Source organism: Schistocerca piceifrons, chromosome 1, assembly GCF_021461385.2.
Source record: "Schistocerca piceifrons isolate TAMUIC-IGC-003096 chromosome 1, iqSchPice1.1, whole genome shotgun sequence".
Taxonomy (NCBI): Eukaryota; Metazoa; Arthropoda; class Insecta; order Orthoptera; family Acrididae; genus Schistocerca; species Schistocerca piceifrons.
In genome coordinates, this window is record NC_060138.1 from 1,214,415,427 (window position 1) to 1,214,429,869 (window position 14,443).

Sequence of the window (14,443 nt, forward strand, 5' to 3'; positions counted from 1 at the left end):
TACCTGATGGTGGGAACAAGGCTTCCAAGGACTCCTTGCCATTCACATTCTGTGACAGAGCTGGAGACACCTGTGTCACAGTTGTAGAACTATTTGCAGAGGAACTAGTCAGACAGGAATGGTTGGGCTGGTTAACAGGTAACCTGGGATCAAAAGGAGACTGAGGAGGGAACAGAGGCTGTTGGGGAGGGCACGCCAGAGGCGGCCGGAAGGCCTGGGGGTGAGGGACACCTGGTGGGGGAACCGTGACCGGCGCCTGCATCCCCTCAGCCGCTCCATCGGCTGACACGGGGGACTGGGAGACGGCAGGAGGAGCGGGTGGGCGACGCTGCGGCTGCACAGGAGATGAGCCAACGGGGACGGGCAGCACACCCCCCACAGGGGGCGGCAGGGGCTGCCCACCTTTGGGCCGCTGCCGTGGGGCCACACTCGTCCCCTCCACCACGGGGGCCGCCACCTGCTTCGTCACTTTGACCGAAGTACGCTTTGCCTCACTCTCCAACTGGGGAGATGGCAGCTGGTCCATAACAGGAACCGCCGATTTCTAAATCGAGTGAAAAAATAGCATCAAGATCTCCCTCTGTCAACTCTGTAACTACTGCACCTAATTGCAAAACACTCACATGTAAATTCAGTACTGGGCAGTCCTTGCCTTGGAGGGAAAATGCTACGTACGATACCTGAAAGATGTCTGGCCGTTGCTCCTGGTCGGGTTCAAGCATAAACCCTGAAAAGGTACGATTAACAGTAATCGACATTAAATGCACACTGAGCCAAAATGATATATATTTTATTAAGTTAAAACAGTTGCACATGCTGCACAATTGCAAATACTAAAAACCTCTGTGCACTGAGGAAAACAAGTATTATAGTGAGAAGTATGAAGTTACTGAATTTAAAAATGATGTGCGGTTGGAGTTGAGAGAATGCACGAGTCTATGTAAGGATGCAGTTTGCAAATAAAATGAATTCTGAGTGGGTAAATATGTGTTTAACTAATGAACCAATAGAAGTGAGAAATAAAGAAGTTCCCTGAAAAATAATGACCTTTGGCAAGTGAGGTCTTCTCTCAAACCATTAGGGGTGGCACTACTGCGGCTAACTGTGAATGCTAGTATGGAGAGGAAGTGGGAGGGAGAGATCATGTGGTTAGAAAAGGAGGCACACACCAAATGTGCTGCAGGGCTCTGTATGCAACACCAGACACAATTACTATTTACTGCTAAATTTAAAACTGTTTACAAATATTCTTAGGATAACTGGTAATAAAATGCATTGGTACTATTGACTAAAAAACACAGAATATTAACACCATATCTACTTACTGATTAAACAGTGCATTCCCTTGGAATACCTAGAGTTGTCTGGAATTGTGAAGTTCCCACTTTGAATGGCCAGTGTACTCTCCCCAAATGGGAGTGAGAAAAAACATAATTTATACAAAAGACATCCCAATGCCTGGAACAGAGACCACAGCAATTTTAAAAGCAGTTTCTAAACTGATACATTAAACAGAATGACAAATGCAAAGGACAGTGCTTGCCAAGACTAAGTAATTAATTTCTACAACATTGTTTGGAAGGGGGAGTGACTTATTTAAAACTAATAGCTGAATAGCGCTGGACAGGGTTTTTCTAACAGCGATATGAGCCATGTGAGAAAGTGTTAGCAGTAAGCATGGCCTACAGACAGACCATGGTATTTCTTATATTAGGTGGGTAGTCAAATACCACTTTGGGAGGGGTGGGATATTTGTAGCTAGTTGAAGGCAACGTTGCAGGAGGACATACTGAACAATAATGAGGGTGTGCCTTTGCAGCTGGAGGTGTGGTAGTTGGGGAACTTGGGGCATGTGTGGAGATGGCGTGTGAAATTATTTGTGGACTCTATACCGCAAGGTAGGTCTAGTCTATGTACATCTTAGTAAGAGTTTCAGCACAAGGGGCCAGTGAATGCTGCAAGTAGAAGGAATGGCAGCTAACAAAATGCAGGAACTGATTATGGTCGGGAGGTTTTATACGGACAGGTTTTTCATTGGAACCACTGGAGCGGTGGAGGTCAACATCAAGAAAAGTGTTATGTTTCTAGGTAGCCACAGTTTGGCAGGTAGACATCTGGTTGATCGTCACTTCCACATAGAACACCATATATAATTAATGCAACACTATTGCTTTCACTTGAGGTCATACCTTTTGGAGAATAGGAAATGCCTGTGACTGATCTTTAGTAGGTGGTGTATCGGTGGAACATTAAAGAAAAGTGTGCAAGTTTTGAAATTATAATTTTTTTTTTTTGAAAAGGATTGCAGTTTTTTAACAGAGGCAACTCCAATTAAAATGAATACTATAACATGTTACTCCTATTTCCAAAAGCACAAGATCTTACCCAAATATCAGCCTTTGTAGTGATTGGCTTTCCAGAATACAAATCAACCATTTCAGGTGCTCTGTAAGATAATGTCGTGTACTTCTTAATTTCTTCCTCCACTGCAGCAACTCCTGATAATTGAGGATTAAGCACCTTGCCAGTTGCAGAGCCAAAATCACAGAGAACATAATTTCCACTATCACTTAAAAGAATATTTTCCACCTGCAAAGACAAGAAACTCATGGTGAATCAAAGAAAATCATTTGACTAATTAATATTTGCTGATATCTCCAACTACCTTTACATTCATTATACATTTCCGAGTCTACATGCCACTTTTTTTCAATTTTAGTGCCTGCCACAACCATAATGTAATTAAAATAAAAGTGGTTTCAAGTTATTGAGTGAATGATACCAGGGAAAAAGAGTGAGATGCATAATTTTTCACAGAAGTGAGCAAGATTATGTAGCATAAATTGAAACAACTGATACAGATATGTACCTCACATTACACATGTAGACTTCAGAATGACATTAACATCGACTGACCGCCCTAAAGTGACGGAAGGTCAAGCCGGATAACAGAACAGCAAGATGAACTCTGGCCTACCAATGCTCTCTTCTGACCCCAGCTGTACCATTTAAAACACCCTTTTTAATAGTATTTTATTAACATTTCCTGATTGTTTATGTAATACATACTGTTTATAAGTGTTTGGCACTTCAAAAATTATTACAGAAAACATCAAACTATCTGGATGGTATGGTATGAATGTATGATTACTGAACTGTGGTGGCTTGTATAAATTCCATTTTCAATAGAAGTCAAGCTCTTCAATTTATGGCAGTTTGAATTGGGCAGATGGTGTGCAGCAGCAGCATGGTTGAGGCGAGTACGGATGGCTAGTGAGAAAGTGGATGCAAAATGAGTTGAGATACAGAATGCTTCTTTCTAAGGCTGGGAAGTTTGATTTGGCATTTGTATGGCCATGGTGTGATGTGTCCAGGTTCGTGGTGGTCCTGCCATAGCACCTTCTTCAGTGTTGTTGTATTGTGGAAGATGGTTTGGATCTGACATCACCTTGGTCAATGATTTACTTCTTGGCTAGCCGGGAAATCAAGTGTTTCGGGTTTGGATCTCACTTCACCTTGGTCAATGATTTACTTCTTGGCTAGCCGGGAAATCAAGTGTTTCGTATTGGGAAGTTTGTAGATTATATGTGGGTAGCTCTGACTCCATAGTCTGCAAGTGCTTCCAATTTTACTTTTAACACTGTTCATTATGTGATCCAGAAAGTGTCTTTTAAGCTGTTATATGAGGTTTGAGCCTCAAGATACTGCATGTTACCCTCTTATTTTTAAAAAAGGAAAAGGGAAAAAGCAGTAGATTTCCTTGCGAGGGGTGTTTAAGCTGCCTGTTGAGCTGGCGTAGATTTCATCTCGATCAGAATGGCGCTCATTCTATGATATTGAGAATAAACACAGTGCTACTATTTTCCTTTTTTTCTAATGTTAAAACTTGTGTGTGTTTTAGTTGTTTTCCTCAGAGTGCCGCTAATTTAGTGTGCTGAGGCACAGTCTGATTGTGGTGTCAAGACCATTTGTGTGTGTGTGTGTGTGTGTGTGTGTGTGTGTGTGTGAGGGAAAGCAGGCTGAAAACTGCAAGCAATTTTGATATTACACGTAGTATCCCTTTATGTGCCTTTGGCTTTTTAAATGTCACTTACTCCAATTTTGCGGTTCAAGTTCCTCAAAGGCTAGCTCACAGCACTAATATTATCAGAGGTGTTTGTTTTGAGTAAGTACCTTTGAATTAGCAAGCCCCCACACAGGCTGCATAATTATTACATGAAATTGTTCTCACTGGTTTACTGTGTAACTACAGCAACAAATTTTGCAAGTGTACTACTATTACGTATATTATCTGCGCGCTCTCTCTCTCTCTCTCTCTCTCTCTCTCTCTCTCTATTCATGTCAGAGGTACACTAAAATGAACACACATACAATACATATGCTTATCTGCTGATAAGCTTCATTAACAGCTGATTCAAGGTGCAGCTTGTACTTAGATCAACCCTAATTTATACATTTTCTCTTAATTCAGCCATAAAGGATGTTAGTGAAATATTGCACAATAATGACTAAAGTTGGGGAGTAAATTTTAAAGCTGCTACATTTCCATTACTTGTAGCTGGCTTTGCTTGCCTTTCTTGAAACATGCCCATTCTACACTATTTCATATCGAGTCTGGTACTGAATAATTATGTTAACTAATAGTCTTTTGTCTGCATTACAAGTGTGCCTGGGCATGCATTTGTTATTTAGAAGCTTGATAAAGGTTACACTGTTGCTTCGTTTTGACCTCTCTCAGCACTGGATTTTGTTATGCAATCGTGGCAAGTGTTCAGTGCTAACAGATATTTTAAATGTTTGGGCACAGGCAGCAAATGTATTAGGACGGTCAGCCAACATTTCAGGCAGCTTGCACTGTGTGTGTTCTGCAAATTACTACTTTTTGTCTGACCTGTAGTCAAAACCAATGGAGGAGTTAAATGTTTTTCTAATTTTATGACTGTTTCTGTTGTGTCGGTAGCTGGGCCGACACCGTGAAGTTGAGATTGCTGAAAATGAACTCTAGACTAACGCTGTAGCCGATAGTGCACGCACGGCTAAAGCAGACGGGCGTGAAGTCTGGAACATGAGAACTTATAAATGAATAAGAAGAAAAGTATGTAGATGCTTATTACTTATCTTTTTATTAGTCCTTGGAATACATCTCTCTTGAATACTCGTAAGCTATAGGCACTGATACCAATGGCGCCTTGCTAGTTCATAGCCATTAACTTAGCTGATGGCTATTCTGTCTCTCGGCTAATGAGAGAGAAGGCTTCGTACATCTGGTCGGTAGCTAGGTTCTAGTACAACTGGGCGGTAGCTAGGTTCGCGTACAACTGGGGCGAGTGCTCTCTCGTATCACGAGACCTGCCTTGGTGGTGGCGCTAGGTCTGCGATTACACAGTGGCGACACGCGGGTCCGACATGTACTAAATGGACCGCGGCCGATTTAAGCTACCACCTAGCAAGTGTGGTGTCTGGCGGTGACACCACAGTTTCTGTGGTTCTTTCATTTGTTGAAATTCTGAAGGCTGCTTTTTTCCATGGCTTAGCATTTTGATTGTTTAATGCTGTTAGTTTATTCAATTGTTTAATGCTGTTCATTTATTTTGCTGCAGTTTTACCTGGGGATGCAGTTATCATTTTATGTAATTTCGAGTTGTTATAAATTTGAGGCCATCTATTTTCCTCATGAGCAGTTAAAAGGTTGCTCGTGCAATTTCAAGCTGCTAAACTGGAGTCCACTCTTTTCTTGGATGATAAAATAAGAACAAAATTTGAAACTTTGTGAAAGTCCAAAAAGGATATTGTCACGCTCAAACCCCGCCCTGAAATGAGATCCATCCTTAATGAAATCCTCCCCATCCACCAAGAGTGTCTTTCTGCCATCCACCTAACATTCATAACCTCTTAGTTCATCCCTATGAAATCCCCAAACCACCTTCCCTACCCTCTGGCTCCTACCCTTGTAACCGCCCCCGGTGTAAAACCTGTCCCGTGCACCCTCCCACCACCACCTACTCCAGTCCTGTAACCCGGAAGGTGTACATGATCAAAGGCAGAGCCACGTCTGAAAGCACCCACGTGATTTACCAACAGACCTGCCTACACTGTGAAGCTTTCTATGTGGGAATGACCAGTAACAAACTGTCCATTCGCATGAATGGCCACAGCCAGACAGTGTTTGTTGATAATGAGGATCACCCTGTGGCTAAACATGCCTTGGTGCACGGGCAGCACATCTAGGCACAGTGTTACACCGTCCGGGTTATCTGGATACTTCCCACTAACACCAACCTGTCAGAACTCCGGAGATGGGAACTTGCCCTTCAGTATATCCTCTCTTCCCGTTATCCGCCAGGCCTCAACCTCCGCTAATTTCAAGTTGCCGCCGCTCATACCTCACCTGTCATTCAACAACATCTTTGCCTCTGCACTTCCGCCTCGACTGACATCTCTGCCCAAACTCTTTGCCTTTGAATATGTCTGCTTGTGTCTGTATATGTGTGGATGGATGTGTGTGTGTATGCGAGCGCGCGAGTGTATACCAGTCCTTTTTTCCCCCCCTAAGGTAAGTCTTTCTGCTCCCGAGATTGGAATGACTCCTTACCCTCTCCCTTAAAACCCACATCCTTTCATCTTTCCCTCTCCTTCCCTCTTTCCTGACGAAGCAACCGTTGGTTGCGAAAGCTTGAATTTTGTGTGTATGTTTGTGTGTCTATCGACCTGCCAGCGCTTTCGTTTGGTAAGTCACATCATCATCTTTTTTAGATATATTTTTCCCACGAGGAATGTTTCCCTCTACACACACACACACATATCCATCCGCACATACACAGACACAAGCAGACATTTGTAAAGGCAAAGAGTTTGGGCAGAGATGTCAGTCGAGGCGAAAGTAAAGAGGCAAAGATGTTGTTGAAAGACATGTGAGGTATGAGCTGCGGCAACTTGAAATTAGCGAGGGTTGAGGCCTGGCGGATAACAAGAAGAGAGGATATACTGAAGGGCAAGTTCCCCTCTCCGGAGTTCTGACAGGTTGGTATTAGTGGGAAATATACAGATAACCCGGACGGTGTAACATTGTGCCAAGATGTGCTGGCCGTGCACCAAGGCATGTTTAGCCACAGGCTGATCCTCATTACCAGCACACCCTGTCTGCCTGTGGCCATTCATGCGAATGGACAGTTTGTTGCTGGTCATTCCCACATAGAAAGCTTCACAGTGTAGGTATGTTAGTTGGTAAATCACGTGGGTGCTTTCACACGTGGCTCTGCCTTTGATCGTGTACACCTTCCGGGTTACAGGACTGGAGTAGGTAGTGGTGGGAGGGTGCATGGGACAGGTTTTACACTGAGGGCGGTTACAAGGGTAGGAGCCAGAGGGTAGGGAAGGTGGTTTGGGGATTTCATAGGGATGAACTAAGAGGTTACGAAGGTTAGGTGGACGACGGAAAGATACTCTTGGTGGAGTGGGGAGGATTTCATGAAGGATGGATCTCATTTCAGGGCAGGATTTGTGGAAGTCGTATCCCTGCTGGAGAGCCACATTCAGAGTCTGATCCAGTCCCGGAAAGTATTCTGTCACAAGTGGGGCACTTTTGTGGTTCTCCTGTGGGAGGTTCTGGGTTTGAGGGGATGAGGAAGTGGCTCTGGTTATTTGCTTCTGTACCGGGTCGGGAGGGTAGCTGTGGGATGCGAAAGCTGTTTTCAGGTTGTTGGTGTAATGGTTCAGGGATTCCGGACTGGAGCAGATTTGTTTGCCACGAAGACCTAGGCTGTAGGGAAGGGACCGTTTGATGTGGAATGGGTGGGAGCTGTCATAATGGAGGTACTGTTGCTTGTTGGCGGGTTTGATGTGGACGGACGTGTGAAGCTGGCCATTGGACAGATGGAGGTCAACGTCAAGGAAAGTGGCATGGGATTTGGAGTAGGACCAGGTGAATCTGATGGAACCAAAAGAGTTGAGGTTGGAGAGGAAATTCTGGAGTTCTTCTTCACTGTGAGTCCAGATCATGAAGATGTCATCAATAAAGCTGTACCAAACTTTGAGTTGGCAGGCCTGGGTAACCAAGAAGGCTTCCTCTAAGCGACCCATGAATAGGTTGGCGTACGAGGGGGCCATCCTGGTACCCATGGCTGTTCCCTTTAATTGTTGGTATCTCTGGTATTAGAAGGTGGAAAGTGTAACATGAGGCTGAAATGAAAATGAAATACCATGTCACCATCACAACACCCCCACAACGACCCCATTAGTTTTATTTACATTCCCTCCGCAAACATGCCTTCGCCCTAGCCAGATTACATTCCCATCTTTTATTTTCTCAGGCTTGTCTGACATTTGGCATTACCCCCAAAGGCCTCACACTTAAAGTTCCCATCTCTGGCTGCAACCCTTCTTTCCATCAGCCCCTATACCAGTTCCAAACTGAACAATCCATTGCCCTCACCCACCTAATCCTTCACCTACACATCAACTTAGCCAATGAATGCACCCATCAACTCCTATCCTTAATAAAAGTCCTCAATCTTTCCTCTCCCACATCCACACCGGCTGTTCAGAGCATCCTCCTACAGGCCACCCGCAAATTAGAACAGCATGCTACCCTCCACCTTAAAAAACTATCCAATCTCCTGGTTTCCCACCTCCGGAAAGGCAACTCACTCGCCCTTCACTACCTTTCCAGCAAACCTCAACCTCCTCTCATTGCACACAGACCCAGTCTCTCCCATCTACTCAATCTCCCACTTCCAACTCCACTCCCTCCAAAACCTCAAAATTCCAATCAACACAATCTGGAACCACAACACCCTAATTCAGTAGTTAACCTTTCCTCCAAACCTCTCTCCCAATCCAAAACCTCTGTCCTATCCAAGGCCTCACCTTCAGCCCCACTCCCAGATTCAACCAAACAGCTCTCGTCAAAGATTTACTGTCCTACACTCGTACTCTCTGCTGGAAATATCACTTTGCCACGAAGAAAAATGATCCTAATCCTACTCCTAATGATCCAACTCCCCAAGACACTATCCAAATTGAACCCTGGCTGAAACAGTTCCGTCCTCCGTCACAGCGGGACCCACCTCCTCTTCCTCAAAATCACCCTCTCCAAACCTTCCAGGAATTTCTGACTTCCAGCCTTGCCTCTCAACCCTTCTTAAAAAACCTTAATCCTACTCCCAACATCACCACTGCTGAAGGCCAAGCTATCCGTGATCTGAAGGCTGACCGTTCCATCGTCATTCTTCCGGCGGACAAGGGTTCCACGACCGTGGTACTTGATCGTCGGGAGTATGTGACTGAGGGACTGAGTCAGCTTTCAGACAACACCACATACAAAGTTTGCCAAAGTAATCCCATTCCTGATGTCCAGGCGAAGCTTCAAGGAATCCTCAGAACCTTAGGCCCCCTACAAAACCTTTCACCTGATTCCATCAACCTCCTGACCCCACCGACACCCCGCACCCCTACCTTCTACCTTCTTCCTAAAATTCACAAACCCAATCATCCCAGCCGTCCCATTGTAGCTGGTTACCAAGCCTCCACAGAACGTATTTCTGCCTACGTAGATCAACACCTTCAACCCATTACATGCAGTCTCCCATCCTTCATCAAAGACACCAACCACTTTCTCGAACGCCTGGAATCCTTACCCAATCCGTTACCCCCAGAAACCATCCTTGTAACCATTGATGCCACTTCCTTATACACAAATATTCCGCACGTCCAGGGCCTCGCTGCGATGGAGCACTTCCTTTCACGCCGATCACCTGCCACCCTACCTAAAACCTCTTTCCTCATTACCTTAGCCAGCTTCATCCTGACCCACAACTTCTTCACTTTTGAAGGCCAGAGATACCAACAATTAAAGGGAACAGCCATGGGTACCAGGATGGCCCCCTCATACGCCAACCTATTCATGGGTCGCTTAGAGGAAGCCTTCTTGGTTACCCAGGCCTGCCAACCCAAAGTTTGGTACAGCTTTATTGATGACATCTTCATGATCTGGACTCACAGTGAAGAAGAACTCCAGAATTTCCTCTTCAACCTCAACCCCTTTGGTTCCATCAGATTCACCTGGTCCTACTCCAAATCCCATGCCACTTTCCTTGACGTTGACCTCCATCTGTCCAATGGCCAGCTTCACAGGTCCGTCCACATCAAACCCACCAACAAGCAACAGTACCTCCATTATGACAGCTCCCACCTATTCCACATCAAACGGTCCCTTCCCTACAGCCTAGGTCTTCGTGGAAACAAATCTGCTCCAGTCCGGAATCCCTGAACCATTACACCAACAACCTGAAAACAGCTTTCGCATCCCACAACTACCCTCCCGATCCGGTACAGAAGCAAATAACCAGAGCCACTTCCTCATCCCCTCAAACCCAGAACCTCCCACAGAAGAACCACAAAAGTGCCCCACTTGTGACAGAATACTTTCCGGGACTGGATCAGACTCTGATATGGCTCTCCAGCAGGGATACGACTTCCACAAATCCTGCCCTGAAATGAGATCCATCCTTCATGAAATCCTCCCCACTCCACCAAGAGTATCTTTCCGCCGTCCGCCTAACCTTCGTAACCTCTTAGTTCATCCCTAAGAAATCCCCAAACCACCTTCCCTACCCTCTGGCTCCTACCCTTGTAACCGCCCCCGGTGTAAAACCTGTCCCATGCACCCTCCCACCACCACCTACTCCAGTCCTGTAACCCAGAAGGTGTACACGATCAAAGGCAGAGCCACGTGTGAAAGCACCCACGTGATTTACCAACTAACCTGCCTACACTGTGAAGCTTTCTATGTGGGAATGACTAGCAACAAACTGTCCATTCACATGAATGGCCACAGGCAGACAGTGTTTGTTGGTAATGAGGATCAGCCTGTGGCTAAACATGCCTTGGTGCACGGCCAGCACATCTTGGCACAGTGTTACACTGTCCGGGTTATCTGGATACTTCCCACTAACACCAACCTGTCAGAACTCCGAAGATGGGAACTTGCCCTTCAGTATATCCTCTCTTCTCGTTATCCGCCAGGCCTCAACCTCCACTAGTTTCAAGTTGGCGCCGCTCATACCTCACCTGTCTTTCAACAACATCTTTGCCTCTGTACTTCTGCCTCGACTGACATCTCTGCCCAAACTCTTTGCCTTTACAAATGTCTGCTTGTGTCTGTGTATGTGCGGTTGGATATGGGTATGTGTGCGTGAGTGTATACCTGTCCTTTTTTACCCCTAAGATAAGTCCTTCCGCTCCCGGGATTGGGATGACTCCTTACCTCTCCCTTAAAACCCACATCCTTTCGTCTTTCCCTCTCCTTCCCTCTTTCCTGATGAAGCAACCGTTTGTTGCGAAAGCTTGAATTTTGTGTGTATGTTTGTGTGTCTATGAACCTGCCAGTGCTTTCGTTTGGTAAGCCACATCATCTTTGTTTTTAGATAGATTTTTCCCACATGGAATGTTTCCCCTCTATTATGTACACCCACTATCACTACAGAGCCTTTCAGTGTGTGTGTGTGTGTGTGTGTGTGTGTGTGTGTGTGTGTGTGTGTGTGTGTGTGTGTGTGTGTGTTGTACGAGTGCAAGAGTGAAGGCAGAATTTCTAAAAAGGAAAAAGACATTATAAATGATAACCAACTGTCAGCAACACGCACCCTTCCTTGGCACAGCAAGTTGGAATCCTAATTAAAAATAAAAAATATTCATTTCTCTCTTCTTTCCTTCCATTCTTAGTAATAAAGGCAAAAAATGATATACATAGGTTTGTGTGTAAACATTTACTAAGTTTTAATATCAGGAGTATCATCCCATCCCTTATTTTAACTGGTAAATTATGCATTCTAGCAGTAAAAGCTTTAAAAAACTTTTTTTAAAAATAAATGTCCAAATTTTGGGCATTTAAAACCACTTTGGGCAAATGCCCATTTATAAAAGTCCTGCACACTGAGCATTTGCCCAGCCCACATCATTAGCTTCTAACAAGTTGAATAAAATCTATATGATGTAGGATGCAGCCACTGAGTATGAAGATCATTAATGCTGTCTGCTTATTGTGATTATGTTTCCAAATTTGATTACACTTCAAAAACTTTTACTTCAAAAATGGTTCAAATGGCTCTGAGCACTATGGGACTCAACTGCTGAGGTCATTAGTCCCCTAGAACTTAGAACTAGTTAAACCTAACTAAACTAGGGACATCACAAACATCCACACCCGAAGCACGATTCGAACCTGCGACCGTAGCGGTCTTGCGGTTCCAGACTGCAGCGCCTTTAACCGCACAGCCACTTCGGCCGGCAAACTTTTACTTCCAATGGTATTGACAGACTAATCATGCCCATGAGTTCTCTATTAGATAAGAACATAGGCATACACTATTTTATTGTATGCACACTTAACCAAAATGAAGAAGAGAAAGGGAAAGGGGGGGGGGGATGGGGGCAAGAGGAGGGAACACCTATCCTTCCTTAGACCATGCACTCACCAACAAACTCAAACAATAGCCCCCAGCTACATTTCTATGGGAAAGGCAGTGAAAAACGTCTTTACTAAAATGAGGATTACAGAATATAAATAAGGAACAAAAATGAGCTGTCAAAAAAACTTTGTTGACAAAAACCTGTGGGGCATCATGGGATTCTACAGAGTAACACTTACAACTTTATGCTCTTAAACCAACCAAAGATATTAGTGGTGTCTGAAAATTAGTTTAGGCAACATTCAAGTGTGGGTTATCCCATTGTGCACACTTTGGGATAACACATGTGCAGGTGGGGTACGAAAGCTGCCAAATCCAAACATCGACAAGGCGCAATGGTGATCGCCCGTCTTCACCTTCTGGGGAGGCTCGTTTACGCTTTGGCATCACAGGTTGGCACTGTTTCGGAAAATGGTGCACTGGCAACAATGTAAACAACTGAACATTTGAAGATCATAATTGAGAACTGTCATTCTGAGTTGTCCATCGAATGTCAAAGCATCAGGTACGCATGTTACAATATACAGTAACCTACAACTTGTGAGCAATCTGCATCACTCGTCATTATAAAAGTAAATTTACATTTGAAACTTTGCTGTTATATTACAGAATAGTTACTGTAAAGCTGTTCATGTCATTTAGTAGTTCGAACAGATTGAAGCTCTCTTCCTGCACACATTCCCAATTAAGACGGTAAAGCAATCAGACGATGTGGTCTCATGGCAGTGCCTAGCAGGGCCACGAAAGTCATCCATCTTAAGAATGGCAACTAGAAATTGATTCAAGAGGTGATGCTGGTATTCACACATCAGGGCGACAGATCATACATGGAGTGTATTGCATCGTAACCAACCAAGCACAAGGTTACACCCAAAGCCAGACACAAAATTCGCTGCTGGGTATAATCTTGCTAGTAAAGACACACATCGCACACTGGATGAAGAGCTGTCCAATAAGCCTGTTGAAAAGAAAATGAAATAATAGAAGTTCACAGAGCCAGCTGAGAAGTTTCAGACTCATCTGCATAAAAAAGATAAGACAGTTCCCAATTTCTTCCTAACAGATATGAAAAGAAATTGTTTAAAATGATGAATGCTTAACTTCAACTAGATCTCATTAAAATGTGAAAACATGGAAAGCCAGAGCATCTGATGTCATCACCATGCTGTAGACCAGGGCTTCCCAACGTGTGGTCCGTGGACCCCTTAGGGGTCCGCCGGCTCTTTCTAAGGGGGTCCGCAGCCACCTTTCACCAAATCATATAAAATAATGAGTAAAATTATTGAATAAAAATGTGAAAATCAAATTCATAATTTTTTTTTTGCGTGTGTAAAACAAGTGTACTTTTACTTCAGGTGGTATTCCCAAGCAGCCTTTGTGGTTCCTAAGTGAGAATGCGTACACAGTTTAGTGCCAGTGAATGCGGCTTCTCTGATCGACTGTTTCGCAACAATATGGGAGTCATTTGTCCGCCTGCTCACGGCACTAGATGCGCTGAAACCTTTTACGCATGCGCGGAGCGAGCTTCGTCGACCAATCACAGCGCTCGCTGGCACGTATGCGGCCCCAGGCATCGTTAAATGTTAAACTTGCTTTGTCAGTGCACTACCTATTTCATAAGTCGATTTTGGATCAGTTTATTACTTCTAACATGATCCGTGGCTTAAGTCAGGATCATTGAAGAAGGTTGTGGTTTCTCCATCGCCTTCACAACAAGGGAGGTTTCCAGTTGAAATGAATGAGGAGGGAGGACGACCAAAGGAAGAACAATCACAAGAAGCTCCAAAGACTATTGATACTTCGGTGGGAGGGGGGTTCATTGGGAACATGGCACTTGTATTAAGAAGCTTTCAGTTCCCACAGGTTTCGCTCTGAAATTTAAAGTTACTGTGCTCTTGATTGACTAGGGGCCCGCCAAGGATTTTCGACTGTAGAAGGGGTCCGCCAGCTGAAAAGGTTGTGAAGCCCTGCTGTAGACT

General features: G+C 44.5%; 1 protein-coding gene across 1 annotated transcript in view; it reads right to left on the reverse strand.

Annotated features, from left to right (window-relative positions):
* The window catches only part of LOC124781787, a 241,900-nt gene that overhangs the window by 147,771 nt on the left and 79,686 nt on the right, over positions 1 to 14,443 (reverse strand). The window contains 4 exon segments of the mRNA XM_047253889.1: positions 4 to 544; positions 624 to 727; positions 1,326 to 1,458; positions 2,386 to 2,589. Coding sequence (XP_047109845.1) covers positions 4 to 544; positions 624 to 727; positions 1,326 to 1,458; positions 2,386 to 2,589 — 982 coding nt within the window.